Source organism: Lactuca serriola, chromosome 4 (genome assembly GCF_051521515.1).
Source record: "Lactuca serriola cultivar US96UC23 chromosome 4, Lser_US96UC23_V15, whole genome shotgun sequence".
Lineage (NCBI taxonomy): Eukaryota > Viridiplantae > Streptophyta > Magnoliopsida > Asterales > Asteraceae > Lactuca > Lactuca serriola.
In genome coordinates this window covers 344527067-344551324 of record NC_136411.1, presented here as the reverse complement: position 1 = coordinate 344551324, position 24258 = coordinate 344527067, and the positions used below count along the sequence as shown (strand labels likewise).

At 39.4% G+C, this 24258-nt stretch overlaps 1 protein-coding gene and 1 pseudogene across 1 annotated transcript; one reads left to right on the top strand and one right to left on the bottom strand.

The window, feature by feature from the left end:
- Positions 1–451: 451 nt before the first annotated feature.
- On the bottom strand, positions 452–5942 carry LOC145099649 (protein LAZY 1-like; annotated as a pseudogene).
- A 5019-nt stretch (positions 5943–10961) lies between these two features.
- LOC145099648 (secreted RxLR effector protein 161-like) lies at positions 10962–11711 on the top strand. Its single transcript, XM_079037183.1, has 2 exons — positions 10962–11379; positions 11545–11711. Exons 1-2 carry the CDS (start codon positions 10962–10964, stop codon positions 11709–11711), a joined length of 585 nt encoding a protein of 194 aa, XP_078893309.1.
- The last annotated feature ends 12547 nt before the right edge of the window (positions 11712–24258 follow it).

The window sequence follows — 24258 nt, the reverse complement described above, 5'->3', positions numbered from 1 at the left end:
TTCATACATTTAGGCCCCTCTAGTTAAAGTTTGTGTACTGCCTTTGTCTGGATCTTTTGTCTCAAGTTCCTCCGGTTTGAAATTTTTAAACAATAAGGTAGGCCATGTTTCTACTCCTTGGATACATGAATACAAGTGGATTCTTCCTGTGTATTTGCTGACCTGGAAAAAAACAAATCAACTATAAACAATTACCATTTCCTTTTTCTTTTTTCGTTTGGGCTATGAATTTAATATCAGTTCTTTACCTCAAAGCGAAGAGAATGTGATGAGATGCAACCTATTTCATCTTCATCCTGGACAACAGGGCCCTCTTCACTTGGTTTTTCTATCAAATTACACATCTCACCTTCTCATGAAGTGTGTGAAGAATCTGCTGAATCTGTCCACTATGTGAATACTGAGAGCATCTCACTAGCTCATTGCCATAAGATTCATCATTACATTCCCCTTAAATGAACAAATATTCATCCCCTTCTCTTTCTTCAACTGTTTCAAGTAAAGAAACATTGCCGACCTGCAGAATCACAAGAAAACATATGATAAACTATCTAACAAAGTGAATATCAAGTTTCAAAAGTAGATATGTTCCACAAAACATGCAAAATAAACAAGTGATCCATGAGTTCTGAAGAGAGTGTTCACTTTAAAATGTGACAGTTCCTTTCTCTTTTAAAATTTCCCAGCAACCTAAATGTATTTGGTCCACTAACTCCTAAAGATGAATCAACATGTAATCCTAAAAGTAAATTCCAAAATATAATAAAGAAAAGATACCATACCATGATCTCCTTCAATGAATCATGCTTCCCATCTATACTAGATGAAGTACGATGCAGACTTCTATTCAATTTTCTCCAGTGAGACTAATCTGGAGTGTTCTGAAATAAACATAAAAAACAGCCATTGATAGTTCAAAACACTTAATCATAAGTGGACCAAAAACTATATGGATAGACGAGTAAGTAATGTATCTCACCTTGGCACAAAATATATAAACATTGACTACTTTAGTTTGACCACGCCTATGTGCTCGACTTTCAATCTACAAAGGTCCATAAATCCATCAAGAAACCACAATAGCTAGAGATTCTAAAAGCACCACATTTTGAGTTTTTGACTCACCTGTTGAAACCCACTACCATAAACAGAAGTATCCACCAGAGGAAATAATGTGAGATGGTCAGACTTAGGTGCAACAGTTTCAGGGTGAAATTTCTTATGGAACATTCGTTGGAGCTATAAAAAGCCCCACCCACATTAAAAAAAACATGCAAGGATATATACTCAACTAATCATTTAACACTTTTTACTAAAACAATAGATTAATGTACATACCTTGCCTGGTTTTGGTTTTTTATCAGCCGACCCAGGATAAAGGGTTCTTCCTATTAGTATCTTTTTCATCAAATGGACAACAAATTTCTCCTTTCTCTTTTCTCCATCATTGTTTTTAGGTCCAGCAGTTTCTTTTTCTTCCATTTTAGTTCTCTAAAAGAGCTCTCCAAGTGATGCTCGATGTTCTTTCTTTCCCGTTGTTGTTTCAGGCAATCCAATTACCGAACTTAACAGATACGTCTGTAGTGGACAAACAACTGCTCCATCTTCCTTTTCTTCTTCTTCCTTTCCTTCAGTTCTTAGCACCTTTTCTAACTCACCATTGATAAGGTTCAGTTCGTTCTCAGTTGCTTCAGTTTCTTTCCATGTAATATTCTCAACAAAGGTGGCAAATGTTGGTGTTTCTGGTTCAGTAATAGCAAGAGTCCCAATTGCCAGGAATCTATGGAAGAGTACTTCACCAGATGGTTCCTCTTAGTCTGATGTAGCAGTCTCTATGCATGCAAATGATTTACGAAAATGCTTCTCTCTTTGTTTATTATTGCTTTGAGCCTTGGAGTAACAGTACGGTGATTTAGGATAGTATTGTAAATCCGTAAGAAACGCACATGAGTTCCCTGTTCATTAATAAAGAATGTGTAAAATGATATGGTTATAAAACATAAACATGTGAGAGTTGAAGATGCATGACTTACTTGGAGCAAATTCCTTTATTAGGTGCTCATTGTTATTCTGGTGAAACTTGTGCTGAATCCAATCTAGTAGCTGAAAAGAAAAAGAGGCAAACATGTAATTGTAGCATTGAAGAGGTAATGTCGGATTCCAAATGTCAATAGAGTTAAAAAGTTTACCTTCATTTCCAATCCTTGTTTTAGAGAGCTTAGTTTCTTAATCAGTTTTCTGATTTGGAGAAAGATAAAAAATGAAAAAAGGTAGTTATTCTTATATGATGTTGAAGTTCGACTTGGTGACAGGTTGAAATGAACATAGAGAAAATAACAAAGCTTGGTTGGATACATGTGCAAAGATAAGATAATAGCACATCAATGAATGAAACATGTTGCATGGTCCTTTTATAAAACCAGACCTATTACAAACTATTGAGGTTGAAGGTTAAAATGCAGGATGATTTTTAAAAAAGGGTAGTCAGCAACAAAATATAAGCCTTTGATGATTTCAAAAATTTTAAATTAGTCTAATTTCCTATAGTTATTTAAAAAGGGAGAGTGAACGGAATGAACCTATAACTTTGATGGAAATTTTATAAATTTTAGTTCATACAAGCCCATAAAGTCCAACTGCCCATGCTGCAACAGCTGCACCTACTTCTTCACTGTGCAGTGTGAGTCCTGTATATGGAAATAACAAATTATAAGTAGATTAAAATGTTTAAATGGTTTAATAACCAGAAAGACATAAAATATTTTCCATATTGATGAATAACTTAAAGCATGACTTTCTTTCATGTAATAACCTGATATGAGAAATATCCCACAAGTGCTAAATTTTGCTACATGATATTTGTGAGCAAGGCATCCCAGACTAGGGTTTATAAAGCCTAATGTTACTCCGCTAATAAGAGCTGCATCAAGTTAATTAAGAAACCAAGTATCAGTAAGAAATAAAATCATACTTTCGGCTCTAATTGAAGTCACAGACTCAGATGAACTCAACTTTGAAGCCATCATTTCAGCTCTAATTTCTTTCATTAAACTCATAAGTATCTCATTATTGGGATCCAAATCATTGAATTTTTTCAAGATACTTTTGGTAGATGCTTGATTCTTCATACACAAACCATCAACACTTACCTTACTATCTTTTACAACTGCAATTGAAGAATCTCTATGGTTCAGTAGTGCAAGAGACTGTGTACGTATAATCTTTTTACTTCCTTCAACTATTAGTTTAAGTGAAAAGTTTTGATGAGAAGATTCTGTTTAAATCATCATTATTACAGTTCCCTGAAGAAGGTCAGAAATGGGGTTTCCTTATATGGTTGCTTTTCAGCTACTGTGGACTCATCTGCCTTGTTGGAATATCCATGAAAACATTATGATTCATAAAAAACCTCAAAGACTTAAATCTTAGTTTGATTTTCTTTTAACATCCATATTTTTAGCTACTGTGGACTCATTGTCAAATTCCATAACAGAAGAAAAGAGATTTGATTCACAAATCAAATGAATGTTTTACAATCGTACCTTGAAAAGAACCATCGGCTAGAAAATAGCGATAAATTGTGGTGATTCTTTCTCTTGATAGATACGACCTTGAACAGGTATCGCCTTCAGTGAATTGAACATCAACGTATTCAATTTAGCAGTTGTATTATGATCCTCTTGTTTATATGTGATCCAATCGAAGTGCAACTACTATACAACATAGTAAATATAGCCCTAACTTTGAATTTAGGGCGAAAGAAGTATACTGGTCATCCATCTGCGCTTCTCTCATTTGAATTTAGGGTGAAAGTTGTATTCTGATACGACCTTGAACAGGTACCGCTGGCGTAGATAGTTGGAGGTACTGGTTGGGGTGGTAGCTAGACCGACATCTTCTCTACGACTGCTCGTCTTGAGACGTCCGACAACAGAGGACTCCCCGAATTCGATTCCCATTTTTATTTATTCTCTCTCTCTCTCTCTCTCTCTTAATTATAGGGAGTTTTCAATTTCACCTTTTATTTCCACCGGAGACGCCACCTATTAAGGGCTCGTCGGAATGTGATTGTCGTCGGAATATTATATAGGATTTTGCAAGGTTTAACAGTGAGGATGGGGGTGAGAGAGCTACCAATGGTGATGTTGGATGAAGTGTTGGTCGATAAGGCCAGTACATCGTCGTCGTGCAGGCCTGAAGAGTCAGTGTGGGTGGGAGGTAGTGGAGGTGGGTGAGGGGCGGAGACGAAGCAGAGGAGATATCAGAGAACATATCAAAAAGAAATGTAGGAGAAGAAAGCGGGGTTTAAAAATTTTAGGGATTTCATTTTCCCTCTAGGAAGAGAGGCGTGCGTTTCTTAAAAAAAAATATAAAACGACATTCACAGAGGATGCACAAGTGCCCTCCGTTTTTTTTTTCTTTTTTTACATAAGACATTAATTTAAAGGCACACAATAATGCGAGACCTAAATCAATAAAAAATTTTAAGAGATGACACTCTTTTAATGTCACTCTCCTTTATGTAACATAAATCAATGAGTGTCGTGGTTTGCGCTTCGTAAAAGGGTCTTTTTCTTGTAGTGTGTAGGACTACCCCTATAACCAGAATCTCCTGGAGAGAGAACGTGACTTGAGTGTATAGATCTATATGGGATTGACTACCCCGCACCTGGCTGCTAGCTACAGTCGGACCGAAAGGTCCAAGGGCGACAAAAGTCATAAAACGATATTGGCCCCGTTCCGAGCCTTATCTAGTCTATTGTATGGTTATGGAACTCGCAACTTAGATTATGAAAACTTTTCTACTTACTTATTAGATTTATATACGTGTTAAAACTAATGTACTTTTCAAGGATAACCAGGCTTTCAGGAAACTTCACACAAACACTTTAAGTATGGTAGATACTTGTATCTTGTATTCTGAATCGATAACCAACTACAAACTTTTAAGGAAAATAAGGGTTTTTCCTGGGATAACAACCTGTTCATAACCAGATTGTATAACAAACGGATAACTAAACTTTACTTATAGGAAAATATGGAATTTTCTTGGATAACAACTTTTTCAGAAAACCAAAGGAAACTTGTTCATTTTCAGAAACAAACCGCTTATGAACTCACCAGCTTTATGCTTATATTTTCAAAACTGCTTGTATTCTCAGGTCAACATTAGACAGGTACCCCGCGACCTTTTGGAGAAGATGGAGCGTATAGCAGTCTCGTCTTTACTTTTGTTCATTTTGGATGTATATATATCTATAATCATGTATAACTTTACTTTCAAACAAATGTAAATACTTCTATGTAATGTAATGGTTGTGTTTTCTACGCTTACTATGTACATTGGTTGTGATACTTTACATGACGTCCTCCGCCCCGGAACGTTTTTGCCATCGGTTTCGGGGTGTGACAGTTCCTACTAGGATCCTGAAAAAACCTTCCGAACCTTTTGCTCATTCGGAATCTAAGGATGTCCTTTCTAGCTCATGTTAATGTCAATGTCAAAACCATCTGAAATACTTCACCTACACCTCAAAATGTTTCATCTGTCTTTATTGCAAAATTTGATGGCATAATTTTTAAACCAAGAATTTCAAAGAACAGTGTGTCATCAAACAAATCCATAAGTTCAAAAACCATTGTGTCAAAATCTTCAAACAAAAATCTTGTGTGGAAAATCAAAACATCTGTTAACAAAACAACTGTCTCCGAGATAACAATAGTGTCAATCCTTCGGATACCAAAGCTCCGAAGAAGTCAGTTCCTAACCCACAAGTAGTTGAATATGACTATTGGATAGATTAAAATACATTAGCATTCTGTCTTTTTCCAAAGCACTCAATAAATCTCACCAAGAAACACGTAGTTGTTCCAAAGTAACAATCAAATTCCAAAGTCCATGCATATGTCCCAAAGTCTAACTCGGAGCCTAAAAGCTCCATTGTTCACTAATTTTGCAAGCACTCTGTGCTTCGGAGCAAGAAACAATATGGTATATTGATAGTGCTTGCTCCATGCACATGACGGGGAAGAAGGATTTTCTATGTGATTTAAAGCTATCTCCAAATGCTGGCTATGTGACGTATGGCAACAACTCCAATTCTCAGATTCGTGGTTATGGAACTCTCGCCAATGGAAACTTCTCTATTTCACATGTTGCTTATGTAGCTGACTTGAAACATAATTTGATAAGTGTTGCTCAGCTCACTGACTCAAGCCGACGTGTGGAATTTTGTAAAAAATATAGCTATGTGATGACTGAAGACCGAAAAGAATGTTTGATAAAGTCTCTTCGCAACAAAAACATGTACCCACTTGACATCAATATGATTATTGGCAAACCGCAACTCTGCCTTCTCTCCAAAGTTGTTCCTGATGTCAGCTGGTTATGGCACCAAAGGCTCGCACATCTGAACTTTCGGTACATGAATGATCTTGTATCAGGTGAAATGGTAAGAGGTTTACCTCTTCTCAAGTTCGAAAATGATCATTTATGTTCTGCATGTGAGTGTGGTAAGCAATCAAAGAAGGGTCATCCTGTCATCATCGAAAAATCCATTGGAACTTCTACACATTGATCTTTGTGGACCATCCACTGTAGAAAGTCTTCATCATAAGAAATACATTCTTGTGATTGTTGATGACTTTACAAGGTTCACCTGGGTCTTCTTCCTAAGGCTGAAATCCGAAACAGCCTCTGAGCTCATCAATTTTAGACTCTAAGCTCATCAATTTTATCAAAGGAATAGAAGTTCTTATCAAACTCCCGGTCAGAAGAATCCAAAGTGATAATGGTTGGGAATTTGTTAACTCCACCATTGAGAAGTTTCTCATAGAAAAAGGAATCAATCACAACCTCTCAGCTCCTTACACTCCACAACAAAATGGTGTAGTTGAAAGACGTAATAGAACACATGTTGAAGCTGCTCGATCAATGTTGAACTATGCAAACCTACCACTTTATCTTTGGGTTGAAGTTGTATCCACTGCTTGTTTCACTCAAAATCGAAGCATCATCAATCGACGTCTCAACATGACACAATATGAAGCAATGAATGGTCGAAAGCCCACAATCTCGTTCCTACATGTCTTCGGATGCAGATGCTTCATCAAAAACAACCGTGATCAGCTTACAAAATTCCAACCTAAAGCTGATGAAGCTATCTTTCTTGGGTACTCTTCTAGATCCAAGGATTACAGAGTTCTCAACTGAAGAACTCGTGTTCTAGAAGAAAGCTTTGATGTTACCTTTGATGACAACTTTGTTCGGAATTCTGGCCCATCTCACGTCATAACTCACATCATGGAGTCTGATGCTCTGTGACATCCCCAAAATCACGGCCAGAAAAGACCGGTTTAATTTATGCTTTTAAAATAATTTCAGAGTAATCCTTTGATTAAAAGAGTTGCGGAATTCGTTCCCAAAACAAAATATGATAAAATAAGATTTACCAAATCATTTCTTAAAGAAATGTATTTTTCATTATATTACAATACTCGGGATGTCATGTTCCGATAAACAGACCAAAAGCATAAACATTTCAATATAGACCTTACAACAGTTATTTACAACAACAGGTCTATAATCCAAAAATAACTTGACAAGTCATCCAACTTATGCTCTGGCGCCACTACCTATAATACAAAGAAAGTGAGTGGGTCAGGCTTGGGAGCCTGGTGAGCATATAGGGTTTTCAACCTACAATAAATAATTATATTTAATTCCACAACCAACAATAACCCAATTACCCATTCTCGTTATTCTCACTTTACATCCCTAAGACAACTAACATAAGGGACCTAGTCTAAGAATATTTCATCGGGGCGACAACACATGCTTCGGGGGTTCCTCAGCAATATAAGTCAAATAAGGCAACCATGAGTGGGATGGAGTACAACGAATGAACACCCAAGTTCATTAACACCTACAGGTGGCGAGCCTGCTAGCGTTCCACAGGACTGTCTAGAAAAGTATGTGGTCGTCATCTAAACTCCGCTAGATGACTAAATCAAAAACATCGAGACCTCTCATCTTTTTATCACAAGACAACTATCTACCCATGTTCTACCCAACATTTTAGTAGATAAAAAATATATTTTTATACATAGTTTAAAACCTGTATAGTATGCTCATTCAAAACACATTCTAGATAAAAGATGAGACACATACACATAACACGTATTTCATAGAGAATAAATCATATCCATGAGATAGAAGAAAGTGAATATACATTCACACATATAACAACAAAATATACACATAACACGTATTTCGTATAAAATACTTCATAATTATACGTTAGAAGAAAGTAACTACACACTCACTTGATCAGAAGATGATCAGACAGCACTACGGCTTGTAGAAGTAGTATTCTTCGGTAGATCTGGAAGATCTTCACAAAAACCGGACTCCTCGTGGGCAGAGCTTCGGCTCAGGAATTGCACTTCTCGGGATCTTCGGGGCTTCGAGACTTGCTTCAGGATATTTCTTGCACGTAAATTGAGGTAAAACGGGAGAGAGAGGAGAGAAAATAGCAACCCTAAACGGGTGGCCTTTCAAATATATTTATAGGGCAAATTTGGCCCTTGCCACGTCGTGGCATCCTTTTTCCACGTCGTGGGCTTGGTCGTCACTGCACATGTCATCGCAAGTTGCGTCTGGGGGACTCCCGGAGGTGTCAGAAGATTTGCCACGTCGTGGTCTCTAACACAACTTTGGGGTTCGCGCCCCGAACTTCATAAATTCATAACTTTCGCATACGAACTCCGTTTTCGATGTTCTTTATATCGACGCAAAGGTGAGATTATGCTCTAAAACTCTCGTTTAGACTCAACTGGCTAATTTAAATTGATTTTTAATATATTATAAGTATATTACTTGTATAGTATTTTTAGTAGGCCGGGACAGGAAACTCTGTTCGAAATTCATAACTCCTTCATCTGAACTCCGTTTTCGTCTGTCTTTTTATCGTTGGACTACTATTAATGAGATCTTCAATTCTCATTTAGAAAATTTTGGCTAAATATCACTCGATCTCCATTTCGAGTATTCGGGCTGCATACCGCTAAGTCGAAACTTCGAAAAATCATAACTTCCTCATACGAAGTCAAATTTGGGCGTTCTTTTCATGCACGCTCTCGGTTTAACTAACCCTACGACTTTCATTTAGATCACTAAGGCTAGATATCGCTCTATCGTAAATTTCATATTTCACATCATTCGACGTCGTGCCGGTTCTGTCGCGAAACTTCGACAGGTCATAACTTCTTCGTTATAACTCGGATTTCGGCATTCCTTATATCTCTGGAATCCTTGTTTCGACCACTAAAACTTTATGTAAAGATATCAGGCTTATCTCACACTTTAATTTTGACGCTTATTTTTATCCTTTATTAATTATATTTTTATAATTAAGTAATAAGCACACAAATACACATAATTCACATAATACTCAAATATTTCATCATTAATACTTCAAAAAGATTTACAAGGGTTAACCTAGACTATTACATCAACGAAAATGCCTAGCCTGGAAACGCGGGCGTTACATGCTCCTCCGCCAGGATGTCCGAACCATCAAACTATTCTCGAAGTTGACTTTGAAACCCTCTTTGGTCCTTCCGAAACCTCTCTTGATTCCGAATCTCAATCAAAACCATCTCTGATTCAAATTCCTCCTTCGGAAGCCCCAGTTTCTCACAACCTCTCCGGTCTACTTCGGAGCCTGCCTCCATTTGATTCCGAACCGTTTCAACATTCACAGGTTGAGGGGGAGAATAATAATGCAAATCCCTCTCTTGAATCAAATGTGGATGGCTTCCAAGATGCAGCTGCTGAATTTGATGACTCCAATCCAATCAACATTGATGACAACGAAAAATTCTTTGAGTTCCCTTTTGATGATGATGTTAATCTCTCTGGTTCTGAAGTTCAGGGGGAGCATCATCCTCAAGTTCAAATCATTCAGGGGGAGCAACTCAATCCTATTGTCGATATTGGTTCGACCACTGCTCAAGAACTTCCTAAATTGCACGTTTGGACCAAGGATCATCCTCCAAACCAAGTGATTGGAAATCTCAATGCTGGTGTACAAACTCGCTTTGCTTCAAGTATCCAAAACGAATGTCATTTCTCAGCCTTCATTAATATGATCGAACCCAAATCCATTAAGGAAGCATTGGAGCATGCTGACTGGATTATAGCCATGCAAGAAGAACTGGCTGAATTTGCCTGAAACCAAGTATGGACTCTTGTTCCTCCTCCCCCAAACCACCCTATTGTCGGCACAAGATGGGTATTTCGCAACAAGCTTGATGATGTTGGAGTCATAATCCGAAATAAAGCAAGATTGGTAGCCAAAAGCTTTACCCAGATTGAAGGACTAGATTATGATGAGACCTTTTCTCCGATTGCACGGCTTGAAGCTATCAGAATTTACCTTTCCTATGTTGCTCACAAAAGATTCAAAGTTTACCAAATGGATGTAAAAAGTGCTTTCCTCAATGGTGAACTTGACACTGAAGTATATCTTCAACAGTCTCCCGGTTTTATCAATCTCTCATTTCCGAACTATTGCCACAAGCTCCGAAAGGCTGTCTATGGCCTCAAGCAAGCTCCTTGCGCATGGTACGAGACCCTCACCGAATTTCTCAAGCGCTCTGGCTTTCAAAGAGGAATTCTAGATCCAACTCTATTTAGAAGATCAAATGGAAGACATCTCATGCTGGTTCAAATTTATGTGGACAACATTATTTTTGGGTCTATGGACTCATCCATGGTTGAAGACCTTGCTAACTTAATGATCAAATGATTCCAGATGAGCATGAACAGAGAACTAAGCTTCTTTCTAGGCCTTCAAGTCAAACAAACTAACAAACGCATTTTCATTCACCAAGAGAAGTACATTTCTGAGCTTCTCAAGAAATACTCTATGGACACCTGTGCCTCAGCCAAGGTACCTATGGGCTTCAGTCACAAAATATTTGCTGACCCTTCAGGTGTTTCTGTAGATGAAAAGAAGTATTGTGGAATGATTGGATCCTTACTTTATCTCACTGCAAGTCGATCGGACATTATGTTCTCAACATGCTTATGTGCCAGATTTCAAGTCAATCCGAAAATGTCTAATCTTTTGGCTGTGAAACAAATATTCAGATATCTCAAAGGAACAAAGAATCTCGGAATCTGGTATCCAGAAAATGAAAGTTTCCTTCTGCAAGCCTACTCGGATTCAAAATACGGTGGTCTTCTACTCAATAGGAAAAGCACATCAGGAGGATGTCAATTCCTAGGTGGTTGCCTAGTCAGCTGGTCATCCAAGAAACAGAATTGCATTTCTCTCTCCATAACTGAAGCCGAATACATTGCTGCTGCCAGCTGTACTTCTCAAGTTCTTTGGATGAAATCTCAACTCTTGGATTATGGTTACCGATTTGAATGCATCCCCATCTACTGTGACCCTCAAAATGCCATTGCAATCTCTCACAATCCAATTCAGCACTCCATGACGAAGCACATTGACATCCGGTACCATTTTATTAAAGATCATGTTCTAAATGGCAATATCGAACGTATTTTTGTTCCATCTGACGATCAAATTGCTGATGTATTTACTAAGGCATTAGACGAAACCAAATTTAATGGTTTTATGAACAAAAAGGGTATGATGATGCCTGATCCACAATTCTTTCAGGAAACATGTTCTCTTTGATAGAAGTATTCAGAAGAAAAATATGTTCTGAACTCAATTTTTTTTTCGGAACTATTTTCCCTCTGACTACACAGGATCATTTTACTTGTCTTTATTACTAATTATCCCTTGAGTTTTTAAGATGTACAGTTCATTCCCTTCATCGCAACTTTCAAGATCGACCATCATCCACATCACCATTTTGGAACTCACTCAATAAAGGAATTCCGGAAAATCCACTCCGGAATTTCAAATTTGCTCCGGTTTTTCAAAACCTGTTCCGGGTTTTCAAAATTTGCTCCGGATTTTCAAAACTTGCTCCGGAACCACAAACTTGCTCCAGAATATTTCTCACTCCGGGACTGCCTCAAAAGAATAAATTCAGAATTTGCCCTTGCACCTATCGGATCATAGCATCCCTGATTCACTCATCCGGAATACCAAAGGGTTTTATGATGAACCGTCAGCAACGACTACTTTTAGGAATTCTTATCCTTTTCACCTTGATCCCCGAGCCATGACTGTACTATTCTTAAAAGCAAACATCATATCGTCGGTTGCTATTCTTATTCTCCACTTCAAACCACTCAACCTTTTACCTTCCTGTCACCTGAACCCCCAAAAAGGCATTAACACATTTAATGCGATCTGTTTACCCTCAGATCCTCATCTGTAACACTCGTGTTTCTAGCCTAGACATTTATATTGAGTTGATAGTCTAGGTTAACCTTTGTAACTCATTTTGAAGAAATGAAAAGGAATTATGTGAATATTATGTGAATTATGTGTTTTATGTTTAATTATTAGGGCTTAATTAATTAAGAATAAAAATAAGCGTCAAAATTAAAGTGTGAGATAAGCCCGATATCTTTACATAAAGTTGTAGTGGTCGAAACAAGGATTTCGGGGATATAAAGAATACCAAAATCCGAGTTATAACGAAGAAGTTATGACCTGTCAAAGTTTCGCGACAAAACCGGCACGGTGCTGAATGTCGTAAAAAGTGAGTTTTTGATAAACTACTTTTTAGCCTTAGTAATCTAAACGAAAGTTGTAGTATTCGTTAAACCGAGAAGTTCGATAAAAAGAACGCCCAAATCTGACTTCGTATGAGGAAGTTATGATTTTTCGAAGTTTCAGCGTAGTAGTAGACAGCTAAAAACTCGAATTTTAGATCGAGCGATTTTTAGCCGACACAAGCTAAACGATAATTGAAGGTCTCGTCATTAGGAGCACAACGGTAAAAAGTCTGACGAAAACGGACGTCGGATGAAGAAGTTATGAATTTTTAACGGATTTCCTATCCCGGTCTGTTAAAAATAATAATATAAAATTTAAAGTCAAAATTAGCCGACGAAGTCTAAACGGAAGTTGTAGATCGTAATTTTAGCTACGCGTGCATATAAAGAACGTCAAAAACAGAGCTCGTATGCGAAAGTTATGAAATTTAGAAGTTTTGGCACGAAAACCGAGAAATTTCGCATAGTCACAATTGCCACGTCACCCTCGCTTAGAATGTGACACGTGTCCTGCTGAGTCATCTGGCTGCTGAGTCATCAGGCTGCTGAGTCACCGAGGCTGCTGAGTCATGCGAAGCCACGTACCCTCTTCTGATTCGACCGAGGAGGAGGCCCAATCCGAAGTAGCCAGCTCCCCAGCCGAAGCTTCGCCCAGCTGCCGCGTGTGTCCGAGCCTCGCATAGCCTAGCTCCGAGCCTCGCAGGTGCGCCAGTAAGTCGCGGTCCACTTAGAAGCCGCCAGCGAGCCCTCGCAGGTGCGAGCCATGTGCGAGCCATGCGAGCCTTCGCCTGCGAGCCTTCTCAGCCGTTGGATCAGAAGCTTCTCAGTCGTCCGATCATAAGCTTCCCCCTATAAATAGAAGGTTGCGAGCCTTCTCGGATATTTTTAAGAAATTGCCACTTTTAGCCCCTTTCTCCATATTTCTTTCATTTTAACATCCCGCAAAGCCCCGATATCGATTGTAAAGCCCGGAATACACCACGAAGTGCCCGAGAAGCCCAGAAAATTTATCTTTTCGGTTTCGAAGCCCGACTTTTGCAGAGCCCGGTTTCTCAATAAAACTCCCGGTTTTATTAGAAACGATCGTTTTAGCAAACGAATTGATGCCCGATTTTCACCAAAATATGTGAGTGTGTAGTTACTTTCAATTTACACATAGATATGAAGTATTTACCTTGAAATACGTGTTATGTGTAAATATATTAATTGTTTGATTGAGGTGACTGTTGAATTGATGTTTTATACAAGTTTTAAACTGTATATGCTTTTTATCTACAAAATATGTTGGGTAGAACATGGGTAGATGAAATAGTGGGTATGATGAAAGGTGAGTTGGATAAAGGAGATGATCAATAATATTGATCATGAGTTGAGGGTGGGTGGTGAAAATTTGAGAGAATCACTTACCCAAATTGTTGGCCCCCGTCATTCAGCAGAGTATGGATGACAACCATGGACTATTCTAGACAGTCTATGGAACACTAGCAGGCCTGCAACCTGTAGGTGTAATGAACTATATGTTCATTTGTTGTACTCTAAAACCCATTGACATGTATTGCAGGAGAGAACACCTGTAAATAATACTGTCGATAAATGAGAGCTATGGACTTAGCACATGTTGAATAAACTTTGGCAGCTATGGAATTAGTGCCCGTTGTATAAACCCCGGTCACGAGGTGACTTTGTGTCTATTCCTTAGGATGAATCCTTAGGAAGGAGTGATAGTTGATTCTTAGGGTAAACCCTTAAGAAATAAATAAAATAATGGCGTTTGGGGTAGTTAGGTTGATTGATTGATGTTTAAACATAATAAATTTATGTATTGTGGGTTGAAAACCCTTTATGCTCACCAGGCTTCCAAGCCTGACCCACTCAGCTGTTTATATTACAGGTAGAGGACCCCGAGCATAGTTGGATGATGATGATGAGTGAATTTTGGATTATAGGCCAGTAGTTACAAATAATTGTCGTAAGGCTTATAATGTCTTGTTTATGCTTTTGATCTGTATTGGAACATGACATCCCGAGGTTTTGATATAAAAAGAAATGATATATTTCTTAAAGAAAGGTTTTGACAAACTTTTATCATATTTTGTTTTGGGGACCAACTCCGCAACATCTTTTATAAAGATTTCTCTGATTTGATTTTTAAAAAGCATAAATTAAATCGGTCTTTTCTGGCCGAGAAATTAGGGGATGTCATAGTTGGTATGAGAGCATTAGTTTAAGCGAACTAAGAAATTGTAGAATTTCTAGACTTGAACTTAGAATGCTAAGTGATGATTGTGAGATGAGTGTCTACCATATTTTAGACACGAGCACTAGTTTATTTTAGGGAAGATGCCTAAAATGCCCTTATGTGCTAAATGTTTTGTGTTATAGCTATAATGATGATATTATTTGTTCGGATCTATGGTCTGTTGCCGACCGGATCTGGAAACCTTATGTGTGTAGGATTCTAAACGTATGACTACGATATTGGAACTAACATATAAACGTTTCGAAGACTTAACATCTAACAAAAAAATGAAGATCTAAATTCACCTACGATTGGTGTATAGATCGAAATGCCGATTACTCAAAGTGGGTTCGGAAGTGATAATCCACAGCCTGAGCCAATCACGATGACTGGAGTGCAGGCAATGGTACGTACGATGTTAGGTGAACAGATGGAAGAAACAAAACGTTTACTTCAACAAAGTAAGGATGAACTTATTGTGCCAAAAGGTTAGACATCTGTTCTTGAGGCAACTATTAGGGCTGCTAAGTCTATTGAGGAAATGATCAATGACACAACCGCCAACAAAGTTGAAGTTGGCAAGAAGAGGAAATTTGAGGGGTCTTCAAGGCCCAACAAGAGCAACATATCCTCAAAGTTTGGCAAAAGAAGAGATAAAGGAAAATGGTGCGGGAAGTGCAAAAATAAACACTCTGGGAATTGTGACGGGAAGGTGAAGTGCTTTAAGTGTGGATAAATAGGGAATTATGCCAATAAGTGTACGATTCCCAAGGAGGTGTGCTACGGATGTAAAGAAGAAGGCCATATTTCTAAGAATTGTCAGAAGAACAATGAAGTAACAAGGCCAAGTGCACCATCAATGCCAAAGGAATTTCAGGATATCCTTGAAGAAGCGATTAATAACACTAGGAAGTAGAAGTCAAGACTTGATACCCGAAGATCAAGTTACGAAGTAGTAATGTGAATAGTAACAAGTAGTTTAGCCTATGAGAGGCATAGTATAGGGTAAACTTGAACCTTTGTGTAATCATTTCAAGGAAATAAAATAAACCCTGGTTTTGTCGTCTGATGAATAGAATGGCTGGTGTAATTTTTGAAGCTGTCCCAATCATCTGGAATTTCCATCACCAACCAAGTTGAAGTAGAGTTGATCATTGAAGATACGCGTGAAAGAAGTCCTAGTAGAGTCTAGGAAAATTTTATGATTAATTGGACACATTTGTATGTGTTAAATTGTTTTGTGATTTTAGGACTTGGGGACTGCGAGACAATACTTGGGACGAGTATGAGTAGGTGTGAATAGTAGTAGAGATCTATACTACTGGAAGCACATGACTCGCACTTGGATCAGGGAAAGTCACAAGATTACCAAGAAGCTATTATTTGATTCCGTCTTGTTCTAGTCTATCGTTACCATCGTTTCGGTAATGACTAAGAAGATGATTGTTATTCCGACCTTAGAGGTCATATCAAATTGAGTCTGACTACGATGAGTTTATTATGTGGTTCAGAGAACCAAGTTCGATGTAACATTTGACTTAAGCCAGAAGATTGAAATGAGAGATGATCAAAGCGATCAATAGAAGTATCGCACTCATTGTTAAAGAAGTTGGTAGTTAGAAATGATACATTTTGAACGGTGATTGTATCACATTAGAACATGAAGGAAGGTATAATTTGTTCTGAAATTTGTCCCTAGGAGATCTGAGTCTAAGTAGTGCAGTATACAATGAGAGATCATTAGAACATGACCCATCGGTCTGTTACAATAAATACTTATTCCAAGAAGAAGGAGGAGTCCTCAATAAGGATTTATTTTGTAACTCGAAGGTTACAATTGAAAGTCCTATGGAGATCTGAAGCTTTTTAGTATTAGCTGGATATTATCGCTGATTTATCCAAGGCTTTTCTTCGATCGCGACTCCATTGACAGCTATGACCCACAAAGGAGCTGTCTATACTTGGAATGAGAAGCATTGGAAGCTTTGAGAACAAAGAAGAATTTGTGTGAAGCATCGATTCTTTCATTACCCAAAGGAGTTGATGACTTCACAGTTTATAGTGATGCCTTTGGAGTTGGGTTAGGATGTGTTCTGACCCAAATGGATAAGGTGATAGCATATTCATCGAGGCAATTGAAAGAGCATGAAAAGAACTACCCCACTCACGATTTGGAGTTGGCAGCGGTAGTATTCGCCCTAAAGATATGGAGGCATTATCTTTATGGCACAAAGTGTAAACTTTTCACTGATCATAAGAGTCTTCAATATCTCTTTAATCAGAAGGAATTGAACATGAGGCAACAACGCTGGCCAGAGTTACTCAAGGATTACGATTGCGAGATACTTTACCACCCTGGTAAAGCAAATGTGGTTGCTGATGCTCTCAGTCGGAAGGTAAACCTTGAAAAGTAAAGGCCAAGAGCGTTGAGAATTGAAGTTGTCTCGACAATTGTAGAAAGTATAAAGAAAGCTCAAGAGGAAGCTTTAGAGAAAAGTGACTGAAAGGAAGCACGTTTGGGCAAAACGTTAGTGTTCGGTACAAACAACCAAGGGTTGAAGGTATTCCAAGATAGAATTTGGGTACCTAAGACAGGCGGAATAAGGGATCTTCTGATGGAAGAAGCTCACAAGACCATGTACTCGATTCATCCCGGCAGTACAAAAATGTATAGGGATCTAAAACCCTATTATTGGTGGCCGACGATGAAACTCGATGTTGCTAAGTATGTGGTCGAGTGTGTAACTTGTGCTAGGGTTAAGGCACAACATCAGAAACCGTATGGGAGTTTAGAACCTTTACCCGTACCCATGGGTAAATGGGAAGACGTCACCATGGATTTTGTGACTAAACTGCCCAGAACAAGGAACGGTCACGACATGATTTGGGTGGTCGTTGATCGCTTCACTAAGAGTGTGCATTTCATAGCGGCCAAAGAGAAATGGTCTATGGATAAACTTGCAAATTCTTACGTGAAGGAAATTATGAGGCTTTACGGTGTTCCGTTAACGATTGTGTCCGATCGTGATAGCCGTTTTACCTCAAGGTTTTGGAGGAGTCTACAAGAGGAATTGGGTACCAAGTTGTGTTTGAGTACAGCTTACCATCCGCAAACTGATGGTCAGATCGAGCGAACGATTCAAACATTGGAGGATATGCTAAGAGCATGTACCCTAGAATTCCAAGGTAACTGGGATGAACACTTACCTTTAGTAGAATTCTCCTATAATAATAGTTTCCACTCAAGCATTAAGATGGCACCTTATCACGCTTTGTATGGGGAAAAGTGTCGAACGCCATCATGTTGGCTGGAAGCTGGGGAAAAGCAGTTTATGGGACCTGAAATAGTCCATGAGACTGCTGAAAAGTTGAAAGTGATAAGGTAAAGGATGTTAGCTGCTCAAGATCGACAAAAGAGTTATGCTGACAAGAAAAGACAACCGATATCCTTTGATGTTGGAGATTCGGTTTTACTTAAAGTCTCGTCGTGGAAGGGACTTATAAGATTTGGGAAATGAGGGAAGTTGAGTCCAAGGTTTATTGGACCATTTAAAGTTCTTCAGAGGATCGGGAATCAAGCTTACAAGCTAGAGTTACAGGAAGAACTGGAAGGTATTCATAACACCTTTCATGTTTGTTACTTGAGAAAGTTCACGGGAGATGTGCCCGACATAATTCCGATTTCTGAGTTAAGGTTGGATGAAAACAAGAGGTTGATCGAGGAACCTGAGGCAATCGTTGACCGTAAGACTATGAAGTTACGACGCAAGATGGTCGATTTAGTGCTTGTGCGCTGGAAACATACGAATGGACCAAATCTCACTTGGGAAACGGAGAGTGACAAGATGAGTCGCTACCCGTAGTTGTTTGGTGATATGTGATTCCGGGGACGGAATCATCCTAAGGGGGAGAGAATTGTAACACTCATGTTTCTAGCCTAGGCATTTATATTGAGTTGATAGTCTAGGTTAACCTTTGTAACTCATTTTGAAGAAATGAAAAGGAATTATATGAATATTATGTGAATTATGTGTTTTATGCTTAATTATTAGGGCTTAATTAATTAAGAATAAAAATAAGCGTCAAAATTAAAGTGTGAGATAAGCCCGATATCTTTACATAAAGTTGTAGTGGTCGAAACAAGGATTTCGGGGATATAAAGAATACCAAAATCCGAGTTATAACGAAGAAGTTATGACCTGTCAAAGTTTCGCGACAAAACCAGCACGGTGCTGAATGTCGTAAAAAGTGAGTTTTTGATAAACTACTTTTTAGCCTTAGTAATCTAAACGAAAGTTGTAGTATTCGTTAAACCGAGAAGTTCGATAAAAAGAACGCCCAAATCTGACTTCGTATGAGGAAGTTATGATTTTTCGAAGTTTCAGCGTAGTAGTAGACAGCTAAAAACTCGAATTTTAGATCGAGCGATTTTTAGCCGACACAAGCTAAACGATAATTGAAGGTCTCGTCATTAGGAGCACAACGGTAAAAAGTCTGACGAAAACGGACGTCGGATGAAGAAGTTATGAATTTTTAACGGATTTCCTGTCCCGGTCTGTTAAAAATAATAATATAAAATTTAAAGTCAAAATTAGCCGACGAAGTCTAAACGGAAGTTGTAGATCGTAATTTTAGCTACGCGTGCATATAAAGAACGTCAAAAACAGAGCTTGTATGCGAAAGTTATGAAATTTAGAAGTTTTGGCACGAAAACCGAGAAATTTCGCATAGTCACAATTGCCACGTCACCCTCGCTTAGAATGTGACACGTGTCCTGCTGAGTCATCTGGCTGCTGAGTCATCAGGCTGCTGAGTCACCGAGGCTGCTGAGTCATGCGAAGCCACGTACCCTCTTCTGATTCGACCGAGGAGGAGGCCCAATCCGAAGTAGCCAACTCCCCAGCCGAAGCTTCGCCCAGCTGCCGCGTGTGTCCGAGCCTCGCATAGCCTAGCTCCAAGCCTCGCAGGTGCGCCAGTAAGTCGCGGTCCACTTAGAAGCCGCCAGCGAGCCCTCGCAGGTGCGAGCCATGCGAGCCTTCGCCTGCGAGCCTTCTCAGCCGTTGGATCAGAAGCTTCTCAGTCGTCCGATCATAAGCTTCCCCCTATAAATAGAAGGTTGTGAGCCTTCTCGGATATTTTTAAGAAATTGCCACTTTTAGCCCCTTTCTCCATATTTCTTTCATTTTAACATCCCGCAAAGCCCCGATATCGATTGTAAAGCTCGGAATACACCACGAAGTGCCCGAGAAGCCCAGAAAATTTATCTTTTCGGTTTCGAAGCCCGACTTTTGCAGAGCCTGGTTTCTCAATAAAACTCCCGGTTTTATTAGAAACGATCGTTTTAGCAAACGAATTGCTGCCCGATTTTCACCAAAATATGTGAGTGTGTAGTTACTTTCAATTTACACATAGATATGAAGTATTTACCTTGAAATACGTGTTATGTGTAAATATATTAATTGTTTGATTGAGGTGACTGTTGAATTGATGTTTTATACAAGTTTTAAACTGTATATGCTTTTTATCTACAAAATATGTTGGGTAGAACATGGGTAGATGAAATAGTGGGTATGATGAAAGGTGAGTTGGATAAAGGAGATGATCAATAATATTGATCATGAGTTGAGGGTGGGTGGTGAAAATTTGAGAGAATCACTTACCCAAATTGTTGGCCCCCGTCATTCAGCAGAGTATGGATGACAACCATGGACTATTCTAGACAGTCTATAGAACACTAGCAGGCCTGCAACCTGTAGGTGTAATGAACTATATGTTCATTTGCTGTACTCTAAAACCCATTGACATGTATTGCAGGAGAGAACACCTGTAAATAATACTGTCGATAAATGAGAGCTATGGACTTAGCACATGTTGAATAAACTTTGGCAGCTATGGAATTAGTGCCCGTTGTATAAACCCCGGTCACGAGGTGACTTTGTGTCTATTCCTTAGGATGAATCCTTAGGAAGGAGTGATAGTTGATTCTTAGGGTAAACCCTTAAGAAATAAATAAAATAATGGGGTTTGGGGTAGTTAGGTTGATTGATTGATGTTTAAACATAATAAATTTATGTATTGTGGGTCGAAAACCCTATATGCTCACCAGGCTTCCAAGCCTGACCCACTCAGCTGTTTATATTACAGGTAGAGGACCCCGAGCATAGTCGGATGATGATGATGAGTGAATTTTGGATTATAGGCCAGTAGTTACAAATAATTGTCGTAAGGCTTATAATGTCTTGTTTATGCTTTTGATCTGTATTGGAACATGACCTCCCGAGGTTTTGATATAAAAAGAAATGATATATTTCTTAAAGAAAGGTTTTGAAAAACTTTTATCATATTTTGTTTTGGGGACCAACTCCGCAACATCTTTTATAAAGATTTCGCTGATTTGATTTTTAAAAAGCATAAATTAAATCGGTCTTTTCTGGCCGAGAAATTAGGGGATGTCACATCATCATTACCTTTTTCAACCCGACCCATCTTCCCTTACCTATAAATACCCTTTCAAACCCCCTCTTTACCTCTTTACGCTCTCTCAACTGCAAATCTCCCAAAAACCCTCACTGTTCTTCATGTTCATCAAGCATTCATCACTCTTCAACAATGGAGTCTTCACAAAACCCAACTCAAACTACTTCCACTCCCAGGAAATCAATCGCAAGGAAGAAGTCATCAAAAGGATCTAAGGGTTCATCCTCTTCTGCAGATCAAGAACCCTTCCTAAGAGATACAACCCAACTGTTCTCCCTAAACCCGTTAGACTATGATGAATCGATCAGGGTAATGATCGAGTACATTGCTAATCACCCCATCTCCATCACACTTACCAAAATCCCTGATCCACCACTACCACTTCATCATCTCCATTGTGCATTCACAAGTATCAAATATGAAGATGGAGTTCTGGAAACCACCATCATTGGAGATCACACCATTCCTATCTACAAATCGACCTTTCTTAAGGCGATTGGTGTCAAACCTAATCCCAAAGGTGTCAAAATAGTTGAACCGAAGACTAAAGAGTTCCAGACGTTTCTAAGATACATTGGCTAAACACAAGACTACAGGGAAAAAGACTTCAAGAAAAGTGTTGTTTACGGGCTCTGGACTGCTCTTATGCATCTCATTATTCGTGGGTTATCTGGCAAGCACGGAGGAACTGACACCTTGAGCAAAGACTGGCTAAACGTCGTCTTTAGCATCTACTCCGGACGTGATAACGTCGTTGATCTTCCTGAAGTGTTATGGCAAGACTTTTGCAAGTTTGCCATTAAGAGAAAACCAAACGAAATTTCGAGCCCTTGATTTTGGGCCCTGACGATTGAACAAATCTTCAAGGAACTCAATGTCCCCATTCTGGTGAACACCATTCCTCCAGAGGCATGTATTTCTTTCAAACTCGTTAAGGCTTACAGAATTCCGGACCAATCTTCCTTTGGTCCGGTCAGACGACTTCCGGACCACATGTTGGCCATCATCCCTTCCGACTCTCCTTACTTGAAACAACATTTAGAGACTTTGGTTGTGTTCAACCCAACACAACCTGCCCCTGTCTCTGTTGAACCCACTTCGGAAGAGGCCAACCCAGACATGTCCGGACCTAAACTCAAAAAATCAGCCAAGAGAAAGGCGTCTCCCAAAAATCCCAAAACCAAAAAGAAAACCAAAGTCAGTGCCCCCTCTCAACAGGAGGGCACCCATGACATTCAGGCTGATTTTGGCCATCCGCACACCCCTCCTGCCCACTCATATGAGGTACCCCTCAATGTTTCAACATCACAAGCACACACTCACGGGGAGTCTCCACATAATCCACCCTCACCCTCCCAAAAGGGTGATGTCGGTGTTGAACAAAGTTCCTTGCCGCTCCCTGGAACACACTCACGTGTCAAGTTTGATATTCCCATCATCTCTTCTACACGCACACACTCCAGAACCGTTGTTCCGGACCCCAAGCATCCGGAAGGAGGAGTAGTCCCTCCAACTTCCGATGCCTCAACTGGTCTGATACCCGGAAGGAGTAAAGGACGATCTGGGGTTAATGATCCTGATTGAGAAGACTATGTTAACAGGGCAACATCACAACGTCCATACCTCTCTAGAGCTCAAGTGGAATCAACTCTCATTTCCATGAGGAATAGGGCCATTCAGAGCAGCTTGCCCTATACTTCTCCCACCGACGCAGAAGTGGATGTTGAGCTTACTTCCAAGCAACCACCTATCACCACTCATCAAAGTGCATTCCACATTGATTCGGAAGAAGAAATCTCTGAAGAAGTATTGTTGGACAACGAAGCCAGGCACATTCCAGAATTCACCTTCAAAGCCTCTTCTCACTTCCAATCCAAGTCATCCGGTTCTACGTCTGCATATGACTTCGGATCCTCATCCTCCACCACTCCGGATGACAACTCTCCCTCAAAACATCAGGAAGACGATGCAACCACCAAAACAGGTCCTTCAACTCATCCTCATTCTCACAAGTCTTCTCTGCAACATTCCGAATCTGATTTGGAATCCTCTGCGGGTGACTATGTTGATCCTTTTGCTCTCCTGGAGATATGTACTACTATCTCTGACACTATGGCAAAAGTGTCATCAGTTGAAAACTCTATCACTCAACTGAACAACAAACTGGATCAGCAAGTCTCCGGACTCGATGCAAAACTTGATGCTATTCTCCAATCTCTCTCCAAATCGTCCAGACCATCCGTTGCAGAAAGAGAAGCTCAGTTGGATCAATTAATGTCTCTCCGCCTAAAGCACACTATTGAGAAACTTGATTCCAAATATGATGCTCTTGTCGACAACTACCTCAACACCATCACCTCCATGCTCAAAGTCCATGATAACTTGGTGACTGCTACCAACGAACTAATCAAGCAGACTCACATTCACCATGAGAAGCAAATTCAAAGAATGGAGAAAGAGATTAAGCAAAAGGATGAAATGAACATGGTTATTCAACAAGTCCTCATCAAACTTCTTCGCTCAACTTGGAACATCGTTGATGTTCCGAACCAGAAATTTGATGAGATGATTTCTATCCTCAGCACCACCTTCAAGCACATTTCTGAGCAAGCTCCCACTGCTGAAGCCTATGATACTCTGTCTCCTCAACTTACTACAGGTCTTCAGAAGGTCTTCTCAAAGTTTGATGATCTCAAGGACTCTTTGTTTCTTGCACCGGTCCGTAGGTTTACCGATGCAAGAGGGGGAGAAGGACCCAGTCAATCATGGAAACCTCCTACTCAGTTCTCTCTCCAAGATGAAGAAGAGTCAGACGACAAAGAACTTCAGATTC

Coding starts and splice junctions, on each gene's coding strand:
- LOC145099648 (XM_079037183.1), top strand. CDS start 10,962: ATGGGCTTCAGTCACAAAATATTTGCTGACCCTTCAGGTGTTTCTGTA. Junction 11,380..11,544: donor ATACATTGCTGCTGCCAGCT/GTACTTCTCAAG, acceptor ATTTTATTAAAG/ATCATGTTCTAAATGGCAAT.